Source organism: Camelus bactrianus, chromosome 9, assembly GCF_048773025.1.
Source record: "Camelus bactrianus isolate YW-2024 breed Bactrian camel chromosome 9, ASM4877302v1, whole genome shotgun sequence".
Lineage (NCBI taxonomy): Eukaryota > Metazoa > Chordata > Mammalia > Artiodactyla > Camelidae > Camelus > Camelus bactrianus.
This window is the reverse complement of record NC_133547.1, coordinates 140390-163409: the sequence shown is the minus strand read 5'-3', so window position 1 is coordinate 163409 and position 23020 is coordinate 140390. Positions and strand designations below refer to the sequence as shown.

The window sequence follows — 23020 nt, the reverse complement described above, 5'->3', positions numbered from 1 at the left end:
TACTCTGACCTTCTGATCTTTCTGAGGTTCTAGAAAAAACCTTTCAGTCATTCCTTGGCTTTCTCTCTAAAGCCCATTTTCTTGACATCTTGGAAAACATCTCTTTAATTTTAGTGGTGTTCACTATTGAGGAGGCTGAGAGTTTTCACAGTCACCAATCCTCATTACTTTGTTTTGCACTTATTCCCCAGTTCTCCTCTTACATTTTCTTTTCTTTCTTTCTCATTCTTTTATGGAGGCACTGGGGATTGAGCCCAGGACCTCACGCATGCTAAGCATGTGCTCTACCACTGAGCTATACTCTCCCCCCTCCTCCGTACATTTTAACACAAGCAGCAAGAGGAAACCTGGCACCTTTAGCACTGTTTGGCAATATCTGTGGTGATATAATTATGTACATTACATGTTCTGCTTTCCACATAATGGCAGGAGACAATTTTGCTCAGCTTTCTGCCATTACATAGCAAGTTTCTACTAATATGGTCCTCACTTCCCTCCGAGTCCTCACCTGCAGTTTCTTCCAAGTCTAGATTTCTACCAACAGTTGATTTGTGTGATTTTGGCTTTTTCTACCACATTACTCAAAAATCCACTAGCTTCAACCCATCTGATTCCAAAGCCTCAAACACATTTTAGGTATTTGTTACAGCTACACTCAACTTTCAGGTAATAAAATCTGTATTAGTTTTCTATTGCTGTGTAACCAGTTACCACAAGCTTGCAGATCATGTGTCTGTGTGGTTTCTGTGTGTCAGGAGTTCAGGCACAGATTACCTGGGTCCTCTGATTCAGGTTTTACAAATCTGAAATCAAGGTGTTGGTTTGGAGTTCTCCTTCCAAGTTCATCTGGTTATTGGCAGCATTCATTTCCTTGTGGCAGTAAGAAGTGAGAGCTTCAGTTTTTTTCTTCAGCTCCTACAGGCTGCCAGCAGTTTCTAGAAGCCACCCCTAGTACCTTGTCACGTAGATTTCCCCAGTATGATCACTTACTTCATTAAGCAAGCAATGAGAATCTCTGCAGTAGTGAGTCTGCTAGCAAGATGGACTCTTCTATAACTTAATGTAACCATTGGAGTGAACCTCATTACTTTTGCCATTTTCTACTGAATAAGCAAATCACACAAAAGAAGAATAAATTCAGATGCAATCCCCAAAACCCGAAGTTTTTTGTTTTTTGTTTTTTTGGCAGAAATAGAAAAATCCATACTCAAATTCATATGGAATTTCAGCAGACCCTGTAATTGTCAAAGCAATATTGAAAAAGAAGAACAAAATTAGAGGACTCACACTTCCTAATTTCAAAATTTACCACAAAGCAAAAACAAAACAAACAAACAAAACCAGCAACAGTAATCAAAACAGTGACAGACATAATGACAGACATACAGACCAACAGAATAAACTACAGGGCCCAGAAATGAACCCTCAAGTATGTGGCCAAATGATTTTCAATAAGGGAGCCAAGACTATCAATGGAGAAAGGACAGTCTTTTCAACAAATGGTGCTGGGTAAACTGGATAGCCACATGCAAAAGAATTAAGTTGTACTTTTACCTTACATCATACCCAAAAATTAACTAAAAATGGACCAAATACTTAAAAACTTACTAGCTAAAGCCATGAAATTTTTAGAAGAAAACATAGAGGAAGAGCTCTATGACACTGGATCTGCAAGTGATTTCTTCAGTATAATCCCAAAGGCAGAGGCAACAGAAGAAGAAATAGACAAATTGGACTTCATCAAAATTCAACACTTTTGTGCATCAAAGAACACAAATAGCAAAGTAAAAAAGGGAAACCCTGACTTCCTTCTGAGAACTAGGGGCCTTCCTGCCTCCTGATCTGACAGACCACTCTGATGCTGCAGACTAACACCTTCCTTCCTCAGGGTGAGCTCTGGCCCCTCAGGTAACTGGAACATAGGCCTGTAGGTTCACTCCACAATCCCTTCAGTTTCTCCCAGTCATTCAGACAGCAATGCAAAGTAAGCCACGAGAGGACACAGAGCACGTCCCTGCATCCCTACTGTATGCTGCCTGAGGCAGATACTGCTGGGTGCCCCCTATCAGCCATCCCCCACTCCCTCCAGTTGTTTAACCAACCTGACCCACCACAACCCCCAGGATTAATGACTTGACCAATGAAGTTATTATCACACAGTAAAGAGCAGACCAAGGTAGGTGGTTGGTTGGGAGGTGAGTCATGGGCTCCTTGGACACATCACTGGGATTACATGCAGAGTTTTCTATGTCCATGAGGAAACATGCATCTTCCCAGGACCAAACTGGACATCCCTCAAGGCCTTCCACCAGCGTGGGGGTGGTTCATTCCCTAACCCTCTCAGAGGCAATGGGAATGAAGCCATTCCAGTGAGCCTTGGAAAATCCTGATTCTCTCCAGGAAAGGAGAAGGGAGGCATGGGGAGGTATTTTCTCTCCATGTCTATATAGGTGACTGCTGCAAATATTTGGATCCAGGCAGCTGGAAGGAGCTTTATGCTCCAGATGGGGGACAGCACTGCCTAGGTTCCTGGGCTGCTCAGAAAGGGCAGAGCAGATCCTGAAGCCTCTTGCACATCAGGGACACACGTAGGTAGTTTCTCTGTGGGTACTCTGCTCCATGAAGTTTGACTGGGGTGAAGACTTTCTCACAGACCATTTCCACATGGCTCCACTCAGGTGTGGATCCTTTTATGCTGAGCAAGGTTGCAGAGACGACTGAAGATCTTCCCACAGAGGCCACACTCATAAGTCCTTTCTCTGGTGTGAACTATCTGGTGTCGAACAAGTGTGGATCTTTCACTAAAAGCTTTCCCACACTGGCTGCACTCATAGGGCCTTTCGTTTGTGTGAATTCTCTGGTGACGAACCAGGTGAGAGTTACTGCTGAATGCTCTCCCGCATTCACTGCACTCATAAGGCCTTTCACCAGTGTGAACTCTCCAGTGATAGATAAGGCTGGACTTTCGGCTAAAGAATTTCCCACATTCAGTGCACTCATAAGGCCGTTCTCCAGTGTGAACTTTCTGATGTTTAATGAGAATGGAGTTTTGGCTAAAGAATTTCCCACATTCATTGCACTCATAAGGCCTTCCTCTTGTGTGAACTCTCCAGTGCTCAATGAGACTGGAACTGTGAGCAAAGGCTTTCCCACATTCACTGCACTCATATGGCCTTTCTCCAGTGTGAATTCTCCAGTGCTGAATCAGGCTGGAGCTGCGACTGAAGGCTTTTCTACATTCACTGCACTCATAAGGCCTTTGTCTGGTATGAACTTTCTGGTGCTGAATGAGGGTGGAGCTATTGCTGAAGGCTTTCCCACATTCACTGCATCCAAAAGGCCGTTCTCCAGTGTGAATTTTCTGATGTCGAAGGAGGTGGGAGCTTTGGCTGAAGTCTCTTCCACATTCACTGCATTCAAATGGCCGTTCTCCAGTGTGAACTTTCTGATGCTGAGCAAGGTTGGAGTTATTGTTAAAAGCTCTCCCACACTCACCGCACTCAAAAGGCCTTTCTCCGGTGTGAACTCTCCAGTGCTGAATGAGAGCAGAGCTGCGGCTGAAGGCCTTATTACACAGATTGCACTCATAAGGCCTTACTTGGGTGTGAACTTTCTGATGCCGAAAGAAATTGGAGCTTTGGCTGAAGGCTCTTCCACATTTGCTGCACTCAAAAGGCCTTTCTCCAGTGTGAACTTTCTCATGCCGAGTGAGGTGTGACCAGTTACTGAAAGCTTTCCCACAGTCACTGCACTCATAAAGCCTTTCTCCTGTGTGAATTCTCCGGTGGTGAACATACGTGAGTTTGTGGCTGAAGGTTTTCCCACAGTTGCTGCACTCATAACATTTTACTCCAGTGTGAAATTTCTGGTGCTTCCTCAGTTTAGATGGGTGACTAAAGGACTTCCCACACTCCTTACATACATAAGATGCTTCTCCAGTATGAAATTTGTGGTCATTAACGAGGTTTGATTTCTCCTCCAAGGAGTTGCCAACTGTTGGGCATCTAAATGGTCTCTCTTCAGAGTGAGCTTTCAAGTGGTTGAGGAGGATGGAAGTCTTCTGGAAGCCTTTTCCACAGTCATTGCAGCTGAAGGGCTTCTGGGAGGTATTAACTTCTGGGAGCTGCCCAAGATTGGAACCATTTGGTGAGACTGAGACGTCCCTGCCTTTTGTGCTCGTATGTGGTGTCCCACTGCCATCAGTGTTTGGGTGCTGGAGGGGGTCATGGCTGGCAGAGACATCCTTACCACCTAACCCACAAGCAGAGGGCTTCTCTGACAGGTAGACTACTGAGCTTGCTGAGCTCTTCACAAACAAGTCCCTGTCCTTGACCCATCTGAAAAGCTTTTCTCCACTGTGCTCCTTCTGATGCTGGTGAAGGTTTGCTCCAAACCAAAACCCTCTTCCACATGCTACACATGTGTTGGGAGTCAACTTAAGATGTGTTCCTTGATGTCCATCTAGGTGCAAAGTGTCTTTCAAGGATGGGTCACACATGTCACAGTTGTCAGCCTTTTGGGTGGAAGGATGTGCACTAGGAATCCTGGCCTGTGACACCACTTCTACAGAAGCATTCTGCTTAGAACGTACCTCCTTATCTTCCACTCCATGCCAACAACCTGAAAGCCAGGAAATTTCTGGTTAACTGAATGTTCTACTTAGTGGAAAGAGTTACTTCATTAGAAATGTGTAACTGACACACTCAGGAATTGGTCCAAGGGTTTGTTGATAGACCAAGAGGACGAGAATTAGAGTGAAAGGCCCACTGTGCAGGGCAGGGCCCAGCCAAACCAGAGAGTAAAGGAGGTCTCGCCAGAGACAAGGACACAGAGGCAAAGATTTGAAAAGACATTTCTCAAAAAAAGATACATATACACAAATGGCCACTGAGCACAGGAAAACAACATCGTTCGTCATTAGAGGAATGCAAACTCAAACCACAAGGAGATACCACTTCTCACCACCAGGACAACTATACGAAAAAAGACAGTAACAAGTAGAGAAACTGGAACACTCACACACTGCAGTAGGAATTTAAAATGGTGCTACCAGTTTGGAAAACCACTTAGCAATTCCACCCAAGAGAAATGAGAACATATCTATATGAAAACTTGCATGTGAATGTTCATAACAACTGTCATCTGCATAACGGCCAAAAAGTGGAAACAAGCCAGATGCCCATCAACTGAAGAATGGGTAAACAAACTGGTATAGCCATAATCTATACAATGGGATATTATTCAGCCATAATCATGAGTAACATATTACAACATGTGCTAAAAGCTCACGGACGAAGCTCAAAAACATTATGCTAAGTGAAAGCCAGTCAGAGGAAAACATACATTGTATGACTGCATTTATAAGAAATGTCTAGAATAAGCAAATCTATATAGTAGGAAAGTACATCAGTGGATGCCTAGGACTCGGGAAAGGAATGAGGGAGGATGGAGACTGACTGCTAATGGGTACAAAGTTTTTCTTTAGGTAATGAAAATGCTCTAAAATTAGAGTATGGTTATATTTATACAACAAAAACATACCAAACCCCACTAAAACACTGGGTCACCCAGCCAGGAATTGGTTGAGCTCAGTGGGATCCTTTAGGCTGCCCAGAATGCCTGATCCCCAACCTCTGCTTCCACAAGGCCCCTGTGGGAGCTAACAGCTATTAGGACTGCTCCGGAGGCTGCCCAGGGAGAAACAGGAGGAGTGATACAGCCCAGCCCCAGCACTCACAGCGCCTGCAGCAGGATCCCAGAAGGAAGCAGTGTCCCGGGTCCAGCTCTGGGACGAACAGAACTTCCTATGGGGAGAAGGCATAAAGCAGAGCCTTATGGGCTTACCAAGTGAGGTCACAAGCTCCAGGTTCTCCAGCATCACACTGTGGTACAGATGCCTCTGGGCTGCATCAAGGAGCCCCCACTCCTCTTTGCAGAAGCGCACAGCCACATCCTCGAAGGTCACCAGGTTCTGCAGCGATGAGACAGCTAAGCCAGGGGGCCAAGAGGTGTGCTGAAAAACACACAAAATAGTCAGATGGGCACATCCCAGCCCTTGACCTGTGACTCAAGAGTTCTGTAACATCTACCACTGGCATCTCCTCTTCCCGTGACCCCTCAGCCCATCTCCCTCTCACCCACCTGCAGCCCACCCTCCTGTTCAGGCCCTCACCTAGGAGGAGATAATGGGTCCTGGCACCACTGGTGTCCTTCTCTCCCTGTAGTCCCACTGGTCACTATATCCAGACCAATCCCCAACCAGTGAGACAAATGGCAGGTGGGCAGATGGATGCTGTCTGAGCTCTGAGTTGGTACACACCCCCCCTTCCCCACTAGCCAATTTCCCTTGTGCCTTCCAGGTACATCTCCCAAATATAAGGAAATAGGAGAAAACTTGGGCTCTCTTTCCTCCCTTAAGCCTGTCTGGTACCAGGGTTCTGGGACCATTAGTTCACATTCTCTTACCTTGTACACATCACTCTTGGGATCATTCCATCCTCATATCTGCACTGCCCCGGGCCCCCAATACCATCACCCCTCTTCCTGGCCACACCACAGGCATCTCTGTAGTGTCCCCATATACCACTATACACCTAGCTTGCCTACCAGAGCAAGCTGGATCCAATACTGACCTTGACCGCCAAAACCCTCCGCTTACAGGGACACCATCACCCATCTAGTTAATGCCTCCCTTCCTTCCCCTGTTGCTTCAACCTTACACCCCAGAAACATGAGTAGATCTCAAACACCCCTACTCTCTCCCACCTCTAACCTTGAATATGCTGTCCCTTCACCAGTCACAGCTGTCTTTCCTAATATACAAATCCCAGCTCTGCTGGCCCCCACCCTTGGCTTGGGGACTCTTAGCTTGGATTGACCTTTTGTGTCCCTCCCACTCCAGCAGCCTAACAAAACCCCCAGCCCCCAAAGAGGCTGGCCACAAACACTTGGTGAGCTGTAGAGAGGTAAAACAAGCTTGCTTTGGGCCGCACTGTCATCCCGCCTCAGTTACTTCTATGCTTCATTTGTTCATTCCAGATCTACTGTCTACTCAGAGGCTTGGTCACCATCCTGAACCCAACTCACGGCTGCACACAGTGTGTAAACACAAGCCTCCACCCCTTGGAAGTCTCCAGCCGGGACCTGGCCAAAAGCACACTTGGCACCTCAATTTGGCTGTCTCTGGGACACCTCAAATACAATGCAGCCAAAACCCAATTCTTTATATTCTCTCTGAAATCTACTCCAAGCAACTTCCACATCTGAAAAACCTACCAGGGTCAACGATGCTATCTCACTGCCCTACATGAGGAAATCTAGCCCACCCTACTGGAAGAGCACATCCAGGAGCCAACCACTTCTACCTCCACAGGCACACGTCTGCTCCAGCCACCAAAAGCCCTCCCCTGGACTACTGCAGTCACCTCCTGGATGGTCTTCCTGTCTCAACTCAACCCACCTCCCAGTCTCTTCACCCAGCATCCAGAAGGACCTTGTTAAGAACTGAGTCGCATCACCATTCCCCCTGCCCCTGTTCGAAACTTCCCATGACTCGCACCACACTGAGAATAAAGGCCCAGCACCTCAGTCTGCCACTCCAGGCCTGCCTCCAGTTCTCCTGCTTTTTATTTACACCAGATGTAATGGACACCTGTGGTTTCCCTGAACACTTCCACCTGATACCTCCAAGCAATGTACTTACGCTGGTCCCTGTGCCAAGGACCTTTCCAGACCTTACCGCATGTGATTCCCCATCTCCGTACAACCTCTGGCTTGGGTTCAGGATGCTAGGGGAAACTGACCCTGAGGGCGACAGACTCGTGTGCAGGCCAAGAGTCCGGGCCACCATCATTCCCTAACCAGAGCTCCAGGATCATGAGGGCGGGGATCCGAGCGGCATCCTCACCACTCACCTGCGCCGGGTCCATGCCGACCCTGCAAGCCCGGTCAGAGCCTGTGGGCGGATGGGGCCGTGAGAGATGGCTACCAGGATGAGCTCCGCGGGCTCATCCGAACCCCTCCACAGCCACTGGAAAGGGTGACCACAGCTTTAGGGTTGCACTCAGGGCCTCAGTCTTGCCGGGTATGAAATGGGAGCTGCCCCCAGGGAATGTGGGACAAAAGTGCGTGGAGTCTCACGGAAAACCCACGCTCAGGAAGGCGGGGCCGTCACCGGGGTAAAACTGCGTGCAAAGGTGCAGTGAGGGTCCCAGCACGCCCCCGGCCCCCTTGCCACTCATTCCAGCTGCCGTCACTGGACAGTCCGACCCGCCACAAAACGAAGACGTCAACGGCGACGCCGGAAGTCCCGCCCCACCCTCAGCTGCCCACGCGGAAACGCCCAAACCCTGACCCTCCACTGGCTCGAGGCTCGCGGTTGATTATGACGCTTTTCCCTGCGCCAATCGTGGGGCCACCTGAACGTTGCCTAGGTGATCAGGAAGCGCGCGCCACGCCGCACAGCTTACGCGACACTAACTACATTAATCAAAAAGACCGTCCAGTGGCCACACCAGTGTTGACCAATGAGAGCTCAGGAGACGGGCATTTCCGGGCGTCTGTGGGACTCTGACCAGTGGTAGTCTAGGAGAGGGGCGTTTCTGGGAGGGCCGCCCTGTTGGGGGCGGGACTTTCGGGGTCGGACTGTTGCTTCCGTGTCCCGCCGTTATGGCGGCGCAAGGTAGAGGAACCTAGTTGCTGGGCTGTGGCCGGCGTCCAAGAGGCTTTCTGGTTTGCAGAAACTGGAATGGGGTAGACATGAGAGTCCGGGAGGTCCCGCTTCTGTGCCCTGTACGCCCGTGCCCGCAGCGAGTGCTCCGCCGCCCCGAGCTCAGTGTCTCTGCCTGTCAGGGCGCGGCCCCGCGAGGGGGTGTCCGCCGGGGCCTCCGTCAAGGCCGTCTGTGCCGGTGGCCGCCGCGGAGTTGTCGCCCTTGGCGTTGTGTCCGCTTTCCGGGGTAGAAGACTCAGGCTCAAAAGCCACCCATCCCGAGGCTGTGACCCAGCGTGTGGCTGGACTGCAGGCGTGATAAGCGAGCCCATGGTCTAGGCACAGGTGAGGTGGGTCTCCTGGCCTCCACCCGGCTGGACTCCGAGCCCCAGTGCCCCAAGGCCGTGATTGAGCCGCAGGCCTCGGTGTTAAGGACAGTGTTACGTTCACAGGTAAGTGTCTCCATTTCAGAATCTGTTATGATGAAGTGTGGAGCGTGCAGGCGGAGGACTGTGCATGTGCAAAGACTCGCAGGTGAGACTGACCTGAGAGCATTCAGGAAAGTTCTCATGTCTCCGCTGCGGGGAACCAAGAGCATCAGGAAAGGAGTCCTACCGCTGTGACGGGCGGAGGGTGCTGAGAACCACAGGAAATTTTCAGTGGAAGGAGGATGGCCATGATCTGAGGATTTTGAAACTGTCCCAGTGGATACTGGGTAGTCACACTGAACGTGCTCGTGGGTGAAGAGTTGTGATGGGGCTGAAACCAGGCAGCTTCCTGAGAGTGTGGCTGCATTCTTCGGGTGTCCTGTTCAGAACAAGCAGGAGAGGTGAGAGAAACAACAGATTGCAGATGGGTTTTTCAAGGTGGAGTCATAGGACTTCCTGTTACATTCGTAAGTAAGTGAGTGTAAGTGGACGATAAAGGACCATCCCAAGTGTTCAGATAAAGAATGAGATGGAGATTGGAGGTCGACAGGAGGAGGGTGTTCAGGAGAAGACCAGCGGTTGGGTTTTGCAGGTGTAAAGTCGGAGTTGTCTGGAGACCCCTGAGTGGCGGTGACACATGAGTCGTGAACAAACAAGGACTTCCCATTTGGCCTCTGGATGCCCAGGCTGCAGTGCCCTGGTGGCCTGGATCAGGGAAAGATCTGCGAATGCGATTTTGGAAGGAAAGTCCTAGGTTGTGGTTGCAGATGGGCCCTGAGGTGAGTGTGCGCTGTCCAGACTAGGAACCGGTGGCTGGGTGGAGGAGATGGGTGCAGAAAAAGAGAAGCACTGTGCACACACCAGTGGATGTGGGGAGAGTGCACACCCAGGAACAGGCCCTGCTCTCAGATGTGAAAGGGTGAGCAAGAGTGTCCAGGGACAGCATTTGGAAGCATAAGAGGAGGTTGCAGGCAGGACGGAGACTGGGGTCCCAGGTCCAGTGCCCAGTGCTTAGATCAAATCCATGTGCTCTTTGCCTGGTGTTGCAGGGCCCAGGGACCTTTTTCTGAAGAAGTGGGTCTCCTTAGTGAGGTCCAGCGGGGCTTCTGCTGTGGCGTGGTGCTGTCTTTCACCAGGCCAGGCTGCTGTTTTCCTGAGAGAGGTGCTGCTGGCCCCAGTGCTGGCCTGTGTCCTGCTACCTCTCCTCCCAGACTACTGTGTAAACAAGCCCAACCCCCTTGGTCTTGGGACTTTGACAACCAGGGTCAGAAGTATCACTGCCCGAGTAGCACATCACACCCAGCTCCGTTATTTTCTGGTCAGGTAACTCAGTCAGGCTCTGTGACTTTTCCATCTCTCTGTCACGCCTCCTCCAGCAAAAGTTTTCCGCCATCTGTCCCTTGTCCACCCCTTTACTGGCATCATGGGCGCTCACAGGGTCACTGATTCTGGAGCCACGGAGCTCTTCCAGTGAGGCCTTCCCTGGGTGTTCAGTTTGCCAGGTTCGGTTCTCTCAGGTGCATAAGTGGCCCTCAGCCACCTTGGTCACCAGGTCAGAGGGTGAATCACAGGGACCTGGGGCTGCTAACCTCTCACAAATGCCTTGAAGAATTACCCGCTGTGCTCCCACCGGCCCAAAGCAGTCACCCAGCTTGAACATCGACAGGGGACCTGGCTGGTGGAAGGGCAGCTCCAGTCAGTCCATGGCCAGAGAGGCCCGTGGAAGACTAGTTCTGGTGAGTGCAAGAAAGGTGTGGAGGGGCCTGTGGTAGCGGGCTGGCCTCTTTCTTGGTTCCTGAGCTGTGCCTTCTGTTGCCCTGGCACCAGTGTGAGTAGCCATGCCTCTTTCCTGTCTATCTGACACTCCCCTATCCGACCTTCACCTGACTTCTGTCTCCTGGCTAACCCCTCTTGGTCCTTTGCCTTTCAGCCTTTCTCCTTCTCCCCTCTTAGGCCAGGTCCTCCCCCATTGGCCTCCCCTTAACACATCCTGAGCTGATACATCTCCCTAAACAGTTCCTGAAAACCTGCTCTAATGCGAGGATGGCTTGTTCCCTCTGAGGAAGGTGGGCCCAGTGTCGATGGTCCCAGGCCTGGGCTCCCCTCACTGCCCAGCACCTGTCTGGGACCAGATGCTGAGGCCCTGCCAACTCCCCATACTGCAGAAGCCATGGAGAAGTGACAGTGAGGGGACGCCCGATCAAGGCATAGCATGTGGAAAGGTGTTCCAGGGTCGCATCCCTTTTCTACCATCAAACACACTTCAGAATGGGGAGCAAATCCCTGGTGCATTTTGAAGGCCTTCACCTTTGTCTCCCTCCTGAGAAAGCTGGAGTGTGTTCACATCTTTGAGTGTGACATGAGAAAGCCTGCAGCCAGACCTGTCTCCCTTGAGTACCAAAGTGTTTGCCCCAGAGAACCCCTTATAAGGGCAGGGAGTGAGGCCCAGCCTGGAGCAAGATTTTGCACTGCCCCTGCACCAGAACGTCCACATTGATGAACGTGGGCCTCTCCATTCAGAGCTCTGCTCTCGTTAGCACCAAAAAATTCACACCCCAGAGCAGTTGTGCAAATGCAGTAGCTCCAGGATAGCTTTCAGGAAAACATGGAACCTGTTTTATACAGGCCCCATTGAAGAGAAAGGCTCATGAGCACAGCTGATGTTGAAAAGCTCCTGTCATATCTCATCCTGTTTTGCGGCAGCAAGTCACCGTGCTGTGAGTGTTGTGAGCAGGAGAGCAGAAAGCTGCAGCTTCTGCATGTTTGGGTCTAGTGCTTCACACTGGATAAAGCTCCAAGTGCATGGCTGGCATGGAGGGGTGTCGCCACACTTGTGCCTTGCCCAGCACCGGCCACTTCACTCTGGGGAAAAGCCTTTGGAGGGCAGGAAATACAGTAACGTCTTCAACTACTCCTTGTTCCCCCCCCCCCCGCCTTTTTAACATATTATTTAAAATAATCAGCCTCTTCTTTAACCTCGTTCAGTATAAAAGAATTAACATTCAAGAGAGGCCCTACGAGTAGCCTTCAGGCACAGGCTAGACCTTGTGCAGACGGGCCTCCATCGGGGGGAGACACTGCCCTGCTGTGCTGGGTGAGGTGCGGAGGGCTGGGAGCACTGTGGCACCACTGGGTCTCATGGAAGAAGCCTTGTTGTTTGACGATCACTGCACAGTTGCTCAGCATAAGCAGTCGCCTGTTCCCTGACTGCAGTTCCCTGAGGGCGGGGCCCTGCACCCAGTGGAGTGGCACCTTGCTGTCCTCTCGTGATTGACTTTGGCATGGATTGGACTACTGCTCCGAGCTCGGGGCCTGATGGGACAGTTTCCGGGGGCCTCTGGAGAAGACGCCCATTCGCCGACGTGTGAAGCCTGCATCTGACACCAGCAATGCCCTTGTGGTGCTCCATCAGGTCCTCATGATGTGATGGTTTCATCCCTTCACACCACCCCGCTGCCTGGTCCTACTTGACAGTGAACCTGTCTCCAGTTACTCTCCTTGGATGTTGGAGTCATAGCCAATGGATGGCGTGAATGGAGAGGGGCTCCCAGATTAGCCATCGGGGGCCTGTACACCTGGCTCGGGGCACAGCAGCAAGGTCTGGAGCATCTCTGTCCAGCCGAGACTCAATTTCCATTTCTACCCCGTGCCTCTGGGAAATGAAAGCACAAAAGCCTCTTTTCTGAAACTTCTGACCTGCTTTCTCCTGGGGAAGAGTGTTTGGTCCAGAAGAAGCTGGGAATGCTCCCCACGACACCACACCCAGGATAAGTGTACAAGTTAATGCTTTTACTTAATTACAGAGTTGTGCAGCCACTACCTGACCCCGTTCCCATTGCCCCAGACAGTTCCTTTGGGCACTTTTATAGTCAGAACCTCCTCCCACCCCCCCAGCACCTGGCAGCCACCAAATCTCCTCTCTGTCTCTATGGTTCCCTTTTCTGGATATTTCGTATTCATGGATTCATACAGCATGTAGCCTTTTGTGTCTGGTTTCTATCACTTTGCATAACGTTTTTGAGGTTCATTCATATTATATCACATATCAGTATTATTTTATTCCGTTTTATTGCTGAATAATATTCTCTTGTGCAGATATAGCAGATTTTATTCATCACCAGTTGATAGACTTTTTAATTGTTTCCAATTCTTGGCAATTATAAATAAGGCTGCTAGGAACACTTGTCGACAAATCTTTGCTTAGACATGTTTTCATTTCTCTTAGGTCAATTCCTAGGAGTAGAATTGCCAGGTCATATGGTAGGTTTGTGTTTAACTCTTTAGTAACTCCCACACCATTTTCCAAAGTGTCTGTGCCACTTTATATTCTTATCAGCACTGTAGGACTGTTCCAGTTTCTTCACCTTCTTCCCAACATCAAGATGACTTGGTGTTGTCATCCTAGTAGGTGTGAAATGATATCTCAATGGATTTTTTTTAATCATGGCAAAATATACATAAAGCTTATCATTTTAACCATTTTAAGCATACAGTTCAATGGCATGAATCCCCACAGTTGTGCAGGTGTTTCCCTCTATGTCTCTAGAATTTCTTCCTCATCCTAAGCTAAGACTCTGCACCCATTAAACAGTCATCTCAGTGGAGTTTTAATCTGCATTTTCCTAATAAGTAATGATGTCAGGCATCTTTCCACATGCTTATTAACCATCTGTTTATCTTCCATAATGAAATGTCTGTTCATCTCTTTTGCTGATTTCTAATAGGGTTATCTTCTTACCATTGAGTTGTAAAGTTCTCCAGAGATTCTGTATCCAGAATCCATATGTGTATATATACACACACACACACACACACACACACACACACACACACACACACACACACACAAGTATTGTCTCTCAGTATGTAGGTCGTCTTTTTTTATTTTTCTCAGTGGTGTCTTTTGAAGAGTAAAAGTTTACATTTTGATGTAAAATTTTACACTTGAAGTAAAATTTATTAGTTTTTCCTTTTATGTACTTCCTTTTGGTGTCATACCTATAAACTCTTTGCCTGTTTTCTTATATAAATTTCAGTTTTAGCTCTTATGTTTATGATGCTTTTCATAGTAACTTTTATGTATGGTGTGAGGTAAGGGTCTAAATTCATCTTTTTACATGTGGATATCTAATTTTCCCAGAATCATTTGCTGAAAAGGTGTACTTCCAAATGTAACTTTGTTGAAAATTAATGAAGGGAATTTTGGTACTCTCAGATCTGTTCTGTTGATCTCTAGATCTACAGATCTGTCTATCCTTATGCCAGTAGTACACTGTCTTGATCACCTTAGCTTTATAAAAACTTCTGAAATTAGGTAAGGTAAATCTCACTTTGTTCCTTGCCAAAGTTGGTTTGGCTGTTGTAGGTCTTGTATATCTATACAAATTTAGGATCAGCTTGTTAGTTTCTACCCGGAACGTCAGCTGTAGTTTTGGTAGGAATGGCATGAAATCTGTGTATCAGTGTGGGAGTACTGTCATTTCAAAACATTGAGCCTTCTAACCCATGAACATGGGATGTCCCCTAGACGTTTCTCTTAGCACCGTTTTATAGTTTTCAGAGTACAAGTATTGGCACTTCTTTTGTTAAATGTATGTATTCTCACCCTATTCTTTTTTAGGCTACTGTGAATGGAATGGTTTCGTGAATTTCATTTTCAGGTTGTTTGTTGGTAATATATTTTGGGTTTTCTCCTACCACCTTGCTAAACTTTACTATAATAGATTTTCTTTTTAAAATGGATTCCTTGGGGTGTTTTTTACAAACAGGATCACGTCATCTGCAAGTAAAGACACTTCTTCTTCCTTTCCTTTTTGCATTTCTGCTCTCCTGGGAAAGGCTGAAAGAGTCTGTGTTCTAAATCTTTTTATTTGGATGCCAAGAGTGCATCTGGGGAAGTGAGAGGGGCTCTGAAACCTTCATGCTGATCCAGGAGAAGAGGTTGCCTTTTCTTGTTGTAAAGGATGTTTCACATCACATCACAGCAATGATGACAGGAAGCTCATCTGCCAGGCTGGGAGATGTGCCCTCTGGACCCCCGATCCTGTGAGGCAGGGTCACCTCCTTGTATTCATGCAAGAGCCAGGTGGGTATATTAAGTGGTAAAGAAACACTGGGTGCGAGGAAATGGAGTGGGAGAGACTGGCAGCCTGGAGTGACTGTGCCCTTTCTGTCAGGCAGCTGAGACGCTTTGACGATGGTGTCCATGTGGGTGATGGTATGCATACCTGCCATCGTTAAACATAGGGGAGTCATTGTCAGTCAGCTCTTACACATAGGGGAGCCTGAATCCTAGAGCATCTGTAACTCGTCCAAGGGTGCACAACTAATTACCGGCCGTGGTGTGTAGCTCCAGAGTTTGTGTTCTTTACCACCTGACTGTCTCTAGACCACCTGGGGGGTGCTGTGAGCCTTAAATAAATAACATCTTACACAGAAGCCGTGTGCATGTTTGCCATCCCTGTATCTTCTTTAGTGAAGTGAGTGTTCAAGTCACTCTTGCCCATTCTTTAAAATTAGGTTGTTTGTCCTATTAAGTTGTCAGAGTTCTTTAAATAGTCTGCATTCAAGTCATTTGTCAGTATTTGTCATGCACATAGCTTTCCCAGTCTGTGGCTAACATTTTCATTTTCTTCAGAGTGACTGTTGAAAACAAGAAGTGTAAAATTTTGATGAAGGCTACTGATTTATCTTTTTCTTGTAATGCTTTTTATGGTATGTTTAAGAAATCCAAGGTCGCTATGCTTTCTTCTAGAAGTTTTATGGTTAAAAGTTTTACACATTGTCTATGATCAATTTTGAGTTAACTTTTGCAGATGACTTGAGGTGTGGGTGGAGGTTTATGGTTACTGCATATGCCTGTGCAATTGTTCCAGCACTACTGGTTGAAGAAATTGTATTTTCCTCGTTGAATTGCCTTGGCCAGTTTGGGTACATGGAACCCAAAGGTCCACTGGGCACCTGGCTTCAGGCACTAAGTGGACCTGGGGCTCAGTTAACGCTCCCTTCCTGTGTTACAGTTACAGGCCAGCCTTCCTGTAGAATCGGCGGTGGGGTGGGGGTGTCGGTAGCCCCATTCGTAGATGCTCAGAGCCACAAGGGCTGTGCTTTGGATGTTCTGGCACATGAACGTGATCATACACCCACATGTGCACAGATATGCACACCTGTACACTTGCACGCACACCCACCACACACACACAGAGCAGACTGCCTACCCTGCACAGAGCCCTGCTGGGGAGACCACAGGGCACGTTCAGGTCAAGGACACTTCGCCAAAAGTCTCCATTTTACCAGGTTTACACATAGCTGACCATTCAGGCTACAAAGGATTGCGCTCTGATGACAGATGTCTGTCCCACCTGTGCTGGAGGACTGAGTCTCACATGGCTCAGCTATCCTGTAACTTTGACCCCAACTGAAATTCACAGGCCCCAGAGGGAGGAGGAGAAAGGCTGGAGAGCCAGAGAGGGTGGAACAAGCACCAGCCCCCCTCCTGCTGTCACCCACCGTCTACATTCGCCTCAGCCTCCGCCCCAGGGAACTTGGTCACCTTCTGGACCCTCCTGTCCTACACATACCCTCCCTTGTGGCTGTTCCTCCCTTCATCTGACTTTGTACACCCACCATCCCTGCCCAGGGACCCAAGCCAGCCACCCAGTCTTCAGCTGTCCCTGTAGGGCATCCATCACCATGACCTGAAGATGCTCCCTCCTAAATCTGAACCTGAGCTCCACCTCAGTCCACAGGCTGGCTAAGGCCAACTGGATGTCTCCAAGCAGAATCCCTCAGCATAACTTAGCCCTGCACTCAGAAGTCTCTGGGACATCACAGCCTCAGCAGGGTCAAAATCCACCTGCTCCATCCTGCTGAAACCTGCTACACCCACCAACTTCCCCATTTCGGTCGATGCACCTCCACCTTGTAATCGCAGAGGCCAAAAAATCTGTGGGGCATCCTCTCCTCCTCCTCTCTAACCCTCCACATAAAATCAGGTTGGCTTAAAAGGCAGATCCAAACTCCAATGACATCTCCCAACTCCAGTCAGCACTCTGGCCAAGTTGCCATCACTCACTAATGTATTAAGGTAGCATCCTTGTGTGCCTCCTTTTATCTCCCTTCACCCCTCTGTTTTCCACTCTGCAGCCTGAGGAAGCCTGTGAACACGAGAGTCAGATCACCTGCCTCTTCTGCTCCAAACCTTCCGTGGTTCCCAACACCCTCAGATTACAGGCCACGGTCCTGTCCTCCAGACATCAGTTTCCTGAACACTCCCAGCCGAGCTGCACCTGCAAGCATTTGCACACCTCGTCCCTCTGGATTCCAGGAATGAGAAACTTTCCACACGACCCCTGGCCAGGACTCGAGCCCTTGGGCTTGGAGTGATCTCAGGGTCCCAGTAGTGAATGGGTCGAGCCTTAGAATCCCGGGGCACCCCTCCCCTCTATCGGGGTCCCACGCCACGTGTGTGTATAGGTCCGAGTGAGTGGGGGCTGCGGGCACCGTCCACTCACCCGCACCAGGTCGCTCAGCGCCGCCACCATCGGAACCGGGCGGGCGGGCCTGCCTATCCCCACACCCCACCAGGCCGGGGCCAGCCCACCGCCCGTTGCACTCGGAGCCTCAGTCCTCACCGTGTAAAGGCCGCCCCCTGGGGCCGTGGAGACGGAGGACACCTCTTAACAGGACATTGCGGAGCCCGGAGGCCGGTCCCACCCTCCTCGCTGTCCACCTCGGCTCGGTCCCGAAAAGGCGCCTGGAAAGCGGCCCCGACCCAGTGTTCGGGTCCCCAAGGCCGACAGAAAACGGCCCGTCAAGAGCTTAAGAAACGCCAAGGATGGCTTTGCCGGAAGTCCCGCCTCCGTAGACATGAGCAGCGGGAAGCAGCTCCTCTTCTCGGCTGTGATTGTTTCAGAGCCTGCCGCCGTCCCCTGAGGCCTTGTGGTCAATGTAGTTTCCATGGCAACGCCCAAGCGGCCGCGAGAAGGGCGCTGGTGAGCGAGCACCGAGATTTAAAAAAAAAAAAGAAAGAAAGAAAAGGCTGACTAGGGCGTTTCTGTGTTTCCTCTTAAAGGGGCCGCTCCCAGGTTTCCTCCCGCTGAGATCGCTGTCCCGCGAGTGACTGGTGTGCTGGGCCTCGGGCTTCCAGCCCTGAGGAGGCCCCTGGGGAACCACTTCTCTCCTCTGAGTGTGTCAGAGGAAGGTACGAGCTCCCTCGTGGAGATGTTGTTTAGAAACCTTAAATTTCTGTCCAGTGGTCCCCAATCTGTGGTCCCTGAATTAGTTGTATCAGCATCACTGGGGAAACTTTCTAGAAATGCAACTTCTTGCCCCCGCCAGCACCACCGCCACCCCCGGGTCAGAAACTCTGGGCTGAGCCCGACAAGCCCCCCTGGGGATTCTGAAACTCACTCAGAATCAGCTCAAATGCAAAGCCCTGGGATAAAATTTGGACAGGACCACAACTTTCCTCACTAGAGGCGACATGAAAAGTGCTTAGCACGGGGCGAGGCACATGGTGCTAAACACACGAGAGAGCTGTTACTGTTACTGTTATTCTCATCACCAGCACCACCATCCCAAGGCTCTTCTGTGCAGTGCCAGGGAGGGCAAGTCCAAGACGCCTCTCTACACAATGCTTGTTGACACTGTCGTTGGGAATAGTGAATAAGCGATCTGTACTAGGAAGAGAAAACAGTTTTATCTGAGCCAGACTCAGAAGACAGCCTGTCAGGTACCTCTGAGGAACTGCTCTGGAGAAGCATGGCTTCATATCTTGTCAGAACAAAGAACATCAAACAAGTCAAGGATCATTCCTTCAAGGTTTGAAGAAAAGAAAAATAGATCAGCATGTACATAGCAAGTCAGTATGACCTTGATAATAAGGGAATCTTTTTAAATTTTTTAATTTTTTTTTTAAGTTTTACTTATTTTGAGGGAGGCAGGCAGGAGGTAATTAGGTTTTTATTTATTTATTTTTAATGGAGGTACTAGAAATTGAACTCAGGACCTCGTGCATGGTAGGCACACACTCTACCACTGAGCTGTACTTCCCAAGAGGGGAGTCTTGTCATTGAAGGAGGACCAGCATTGGCATCCCAGGAAGGGAGGGATTTCATCTTTATTTTTAACATGGACATTCTTTACTTCTAGTCAGTGTGCCCTTTTCTTTAATGATTAAAGCAGATAATACAATGTATGATAGGTCACGAACAGGTTATTTTAGTTTAGTTTAGCATCAAATTCAAGTTAACTCATGTATAAGTCAGAATGACTTCCCCATACCTCAGTATACGGACATTTCTTCCTTTAACATCTACCAAAATATAAAATGCACTCATTCTTGACTTAACAAGTAGCCATGTAGGCAGTGTTTAATTTATTTTAAATATGCTCATGGTAGGCAGAATAATGCCCATGCTCCAGGCCAAAAATGTCCAGATCCTGATCTCCAGAACACGTATTTTGTGTTACATGGCAAGGAAGAACTGGAGTCGGGAACAGGCAAGAGAATAGATTCTTCCCCAGAGCCTACAGAAGCAACGCAGTCCTGCTGACACCTTGATTTTAAAGCGGTTGGCACAAGTGTCAGGCTCATGACATCCAGAACCATGAAAGTTTTCATAATTTGTGTGGTGTTTCTTTGCTTTCAAGGGCTCGGGTGATTATATTGGATTCACCCAGACAACCTGGGCCATCCTCCCATCTCAAGATCTTTAACTTAATCCATGAAGCAGGCTGTGTCCGGAACGCATAAGCAGGTTCTGGGGATTAGGGTGCAGACAGCTTTGAGGGACCATGATTCTGCCTACTACACTGAACTCACGTGGCTATTAGATATTTTACGATTGGTGCCAAAATTATAAAAGCAGAAGTTTCCACAAAGAAATCTGAAGCTCTAGCTCCTCCAGAAAATACACACCAAATGTCCGGCTTCCCTTCTCTGTCCGTGGGTTGGGCCAACCGTACCTCTGTGGCCTGAGGCTGGTTAGTCACGAAGGCCACATCTGCTAAAGTCACCAGGAACCCAGCCTGGGCAACAGAAGCCTCCCTGGGTTTTGGCTGGATAGGTGCCAGCTTTCAGGATCACGGCTCAGAAGAGTGCAGGACACAGGACAACTTCAACTGATCTGCTCAGACAGTGACCTCGGGCATCATAGATACGAGCTTGGCCTCTGTAGGTCTCACAGTCTGTGACCTTGGCTACTGGGCTTAGTCTCCCCATTCCCTGTGATCTACGCCCCATCACTCCCCATCCACACACAGCTCTGACCTATAGGCCTTACAGCTGAGCCTGATTGCAAAGATCTGCTTTTTCTGGCCAGGCTTCCTCTCCAACAGTGGCCATGCTGAGATGCACCGGGGATGAGAGACCAGTGTCCCCGTCCCCATTACCTACTTTCTCCTCAGGCAAGCTCTGGGCGCACAGGTAACTCGGAAATCCTGGCCACAGGTTCGTTTCCTGGAGGACTTGATGCCACAAGACCCATTGGACCACAGGAGGACAGACTGCCACCCTTGCCCTCCCACTGTGCCCTGAGAGACAGAGTTGCTGTCACCACTGAGAACCCTACCCTTCTGCATGCACCAGTGACCCATTTCTGTTCCCTGCCTTCCAGGCCTTACCCCTAGCTCAAAGGTGATGTAACCAACCCAGCCTGGTTGTCACACAGTCCAGAGCAGTTGGAGGTAAGGAGAGGAACTGTTCTTAGGATGCCACAGGTGTGCTGGGCAGACCAAAGCTGTCCAGGAGGCAGGGCAGTGTCCCCCGAGCTGCCAGCAGACAGTCCTTGGGGCCCTGTGTTCAGAGCGGGTCAGTTCCTATCTGCCACACACTTAGAGCCCCTGGGGCATCTCCCGCTGGGGGAGGGGCCCTGCATGGACTCCCCGCCCCCCACCTTCAGCTGCTTCTGGTGTTGGTGAAGGCTCAGGCTGAACCAGGAGCCTCTTCCCCGCACCCCCACGTTGCATGGCTCCCTCCAGGCGCGGCCCAGATGTGCAGCCAGGTGTCTTTGAAGTTAGGTGTACAGGTGGCACTGCGGTGGGCTTTCCGGCTTTCAGGGGCTGCCTAGTGGTCCCAGCCTGAGACACTGACCCCACCAGTACAGACACACCCTGCAAGAGGGAACCCCTCCTCCTCTCCGGGCCTCCTGGTGGCCCTGGGGCAGCCTGGGACTTCCCCACAAGTGTGTCTGGTGGCACAGCCAGGAATGATCCCATGGCCCCAGGGTGGGGCAAAGGGACTGAGACTTGTGGGCAGCTGCCAGGCCGCTGCACAAGATAGCCTGAACAGGGACTAACCCCCAGGGTGGAGCCTGCAAGGAGGAGTCTGCACGTGGGATTCTCCCAGGCCCCGCTGATGCAGGAAAATGGGATGTGGGGCATGAGAAGGGCGGTGTCCCAAGCTTTGGTTCACCCCTGGGACGTGCCCTGCCAAGTGTGGGTACTTGACTTTGCGCAGGAAGGAATTCAAGAATGAGCCACAGTTGAGTAAAGGTAGATTTATTTAGACAGATACATGGAAAGGCAAGAGAAAGGACACGAGGTGTGAGGGTTGGTTGCTCAGATTAGAGTAAAAGTAGGTACACTCTCCATAGACAGTGTGTGGGCCATCTCTGAAGGAGGAGAGAGAGGGCAGCAGCTGCTAGGCACCGTGTGGCCAGTTTTTATAGACTCAGTGGCTTCATATGCTAATAAGTAGAAGACCAGTCTAACTAACCTGGGAAAGGGGCTGGGATTCCCAGGAAGCTGGCCATTTCCCACTCTTTGAACTTTTATGGTTAGCCTTGGGACTGTCATTGGCACCTGTGGGCATGTTATTTACCATGTTAATTTATTACAGTGGGCGTATAATGAAGTTTAAGGTCTACTAGAAGTCAAATCTCCCACCATCTTGAGTCTCAAGGCCTATTGAGTGTTCAATCTTCCACCATTTTGATGTTAATTGCTGTTATCATTCCTTGAGTGGCTGTGCCCTGCCCCCTTCCTGTCTCACCACTGCTGGGACCAGAGGTCCAAGCTGTGGAAATTGGGACACCAGGGCCCCAGATCTCCAGAGATGTGAGAAATTAACTTTGCTAGGCCAAAATCCCAATGTTTGCACAGCTGGTTCCTTCTGAGTGTTGGAGGAGAATCCGTTTCCGTGCCTTTTCCAGCTTCTAGCAGCAGCGTGCTCGCCTTGGTGCATTCACGACCCCTTCCTCCCATCACTGCAACTTCTTGCTTCTGTGGTTGCAACTCCCACTTCCTCTTTTGACCTTTTTTTTTGAGCCTCCAGTAACACCAGAAACAGCTGAAGGACAGGGGAGTCCATGCAAGGACCCTCCCCCAGCAGGGAGAAGCCTCTGGGGTTCTGAAATTTATTTTTCACTGACATTTAATGTTCAGATAGCAGAGGAATGTAAAGCATTTTTTTTTAAGGCAGGGAGTAATTTTAGATTTTAATTACCACTATTTTTTTTAATTGTGGTAAATCATATATAACATGAAGTTTGCCATTTTAAGTGTACAATTCAATGTATTAATTACATTCACAATGATGTACAACCATCACCACTATCTATTTCCAAACCTTTTACTCCAAACAGGAACTCTGTATTCATCAAGCTATAATTCCCTGTACCCCTGCCCCCCCAGCCCCGGTAAAGGCTAATCTACTTTCGATCTCTATGAAGTTGCCTGTTCTTGTGATTTCATTTAAGTGGAATCATACAGTAGTTGTCCTTCTGTGTCTGGGTGATTTCACATAGCATAATGTTTTCAAGGTTCATCCACATTATAACATGTATCATTCAATAAGTGAGTAATACTCCACTGTGCGCAGACAGCACATTTTGGTTGGCCATTCACTGGTTGATGGATTCTTGGGTTGCTTCCATCTTTTTAG

At 49.4% G+C, this 23020-nt stretch overlaps 1 protein-coding gene and 2 long non-coding RNA genes across 3 annotated transcripts; 2 read left to right on the top strand and 1 right to left on the bottom strand.

The window, feature by feature from the left end:
- Window positions 1-1142: 1142 nt before the first annotated feature.
- Window positions 1143-8053, bottom strand: ZNF132 (zinc finger protein 132). The gene is made up of 3 exons (XM_010962026.3): window positions 7914-8053; window positions 5845-6013; window positions 1143-4620 (listed from the first exon to the last, which is right to left on the bottom strand). Exons 1-3 carry the CDS (start codon window positions 7926-7928, stop codon window positions 2675-2677), a joined length of 2130 nt encoding a protein of 709 aa, XP_010960328.2. The 5' UTR covers window positions 7929-8053; the 3' UTR covers window positions 1143-2674.
- A 740-nt stretch (window positions 8054-8793) lies between these two features.
- Window positions 8794-22795, top strand: LOC141573320 (uncharacterized). The gene is made up of 2 exons (XR_012509326.1): window positions 8794-9159; window positions 17281-22795. It is a non-coding gene; the product is annotated as an uncharacterized LOC141573320 (long non-coding RNA).
- LOC141578702 (uncharacterized) lies at window positions 9166-14110 on the top strand. Its single transcript, XR_012509327.1, has 2 exons — window positions 9166-10871; window positions 11761-14110. It is a non-coding gene; the product is annotated as an uncharacterized LOC141578702 (long non-coding RNA).
- Window positions 22796-23020: the final 225 nt, after the last annotated feature.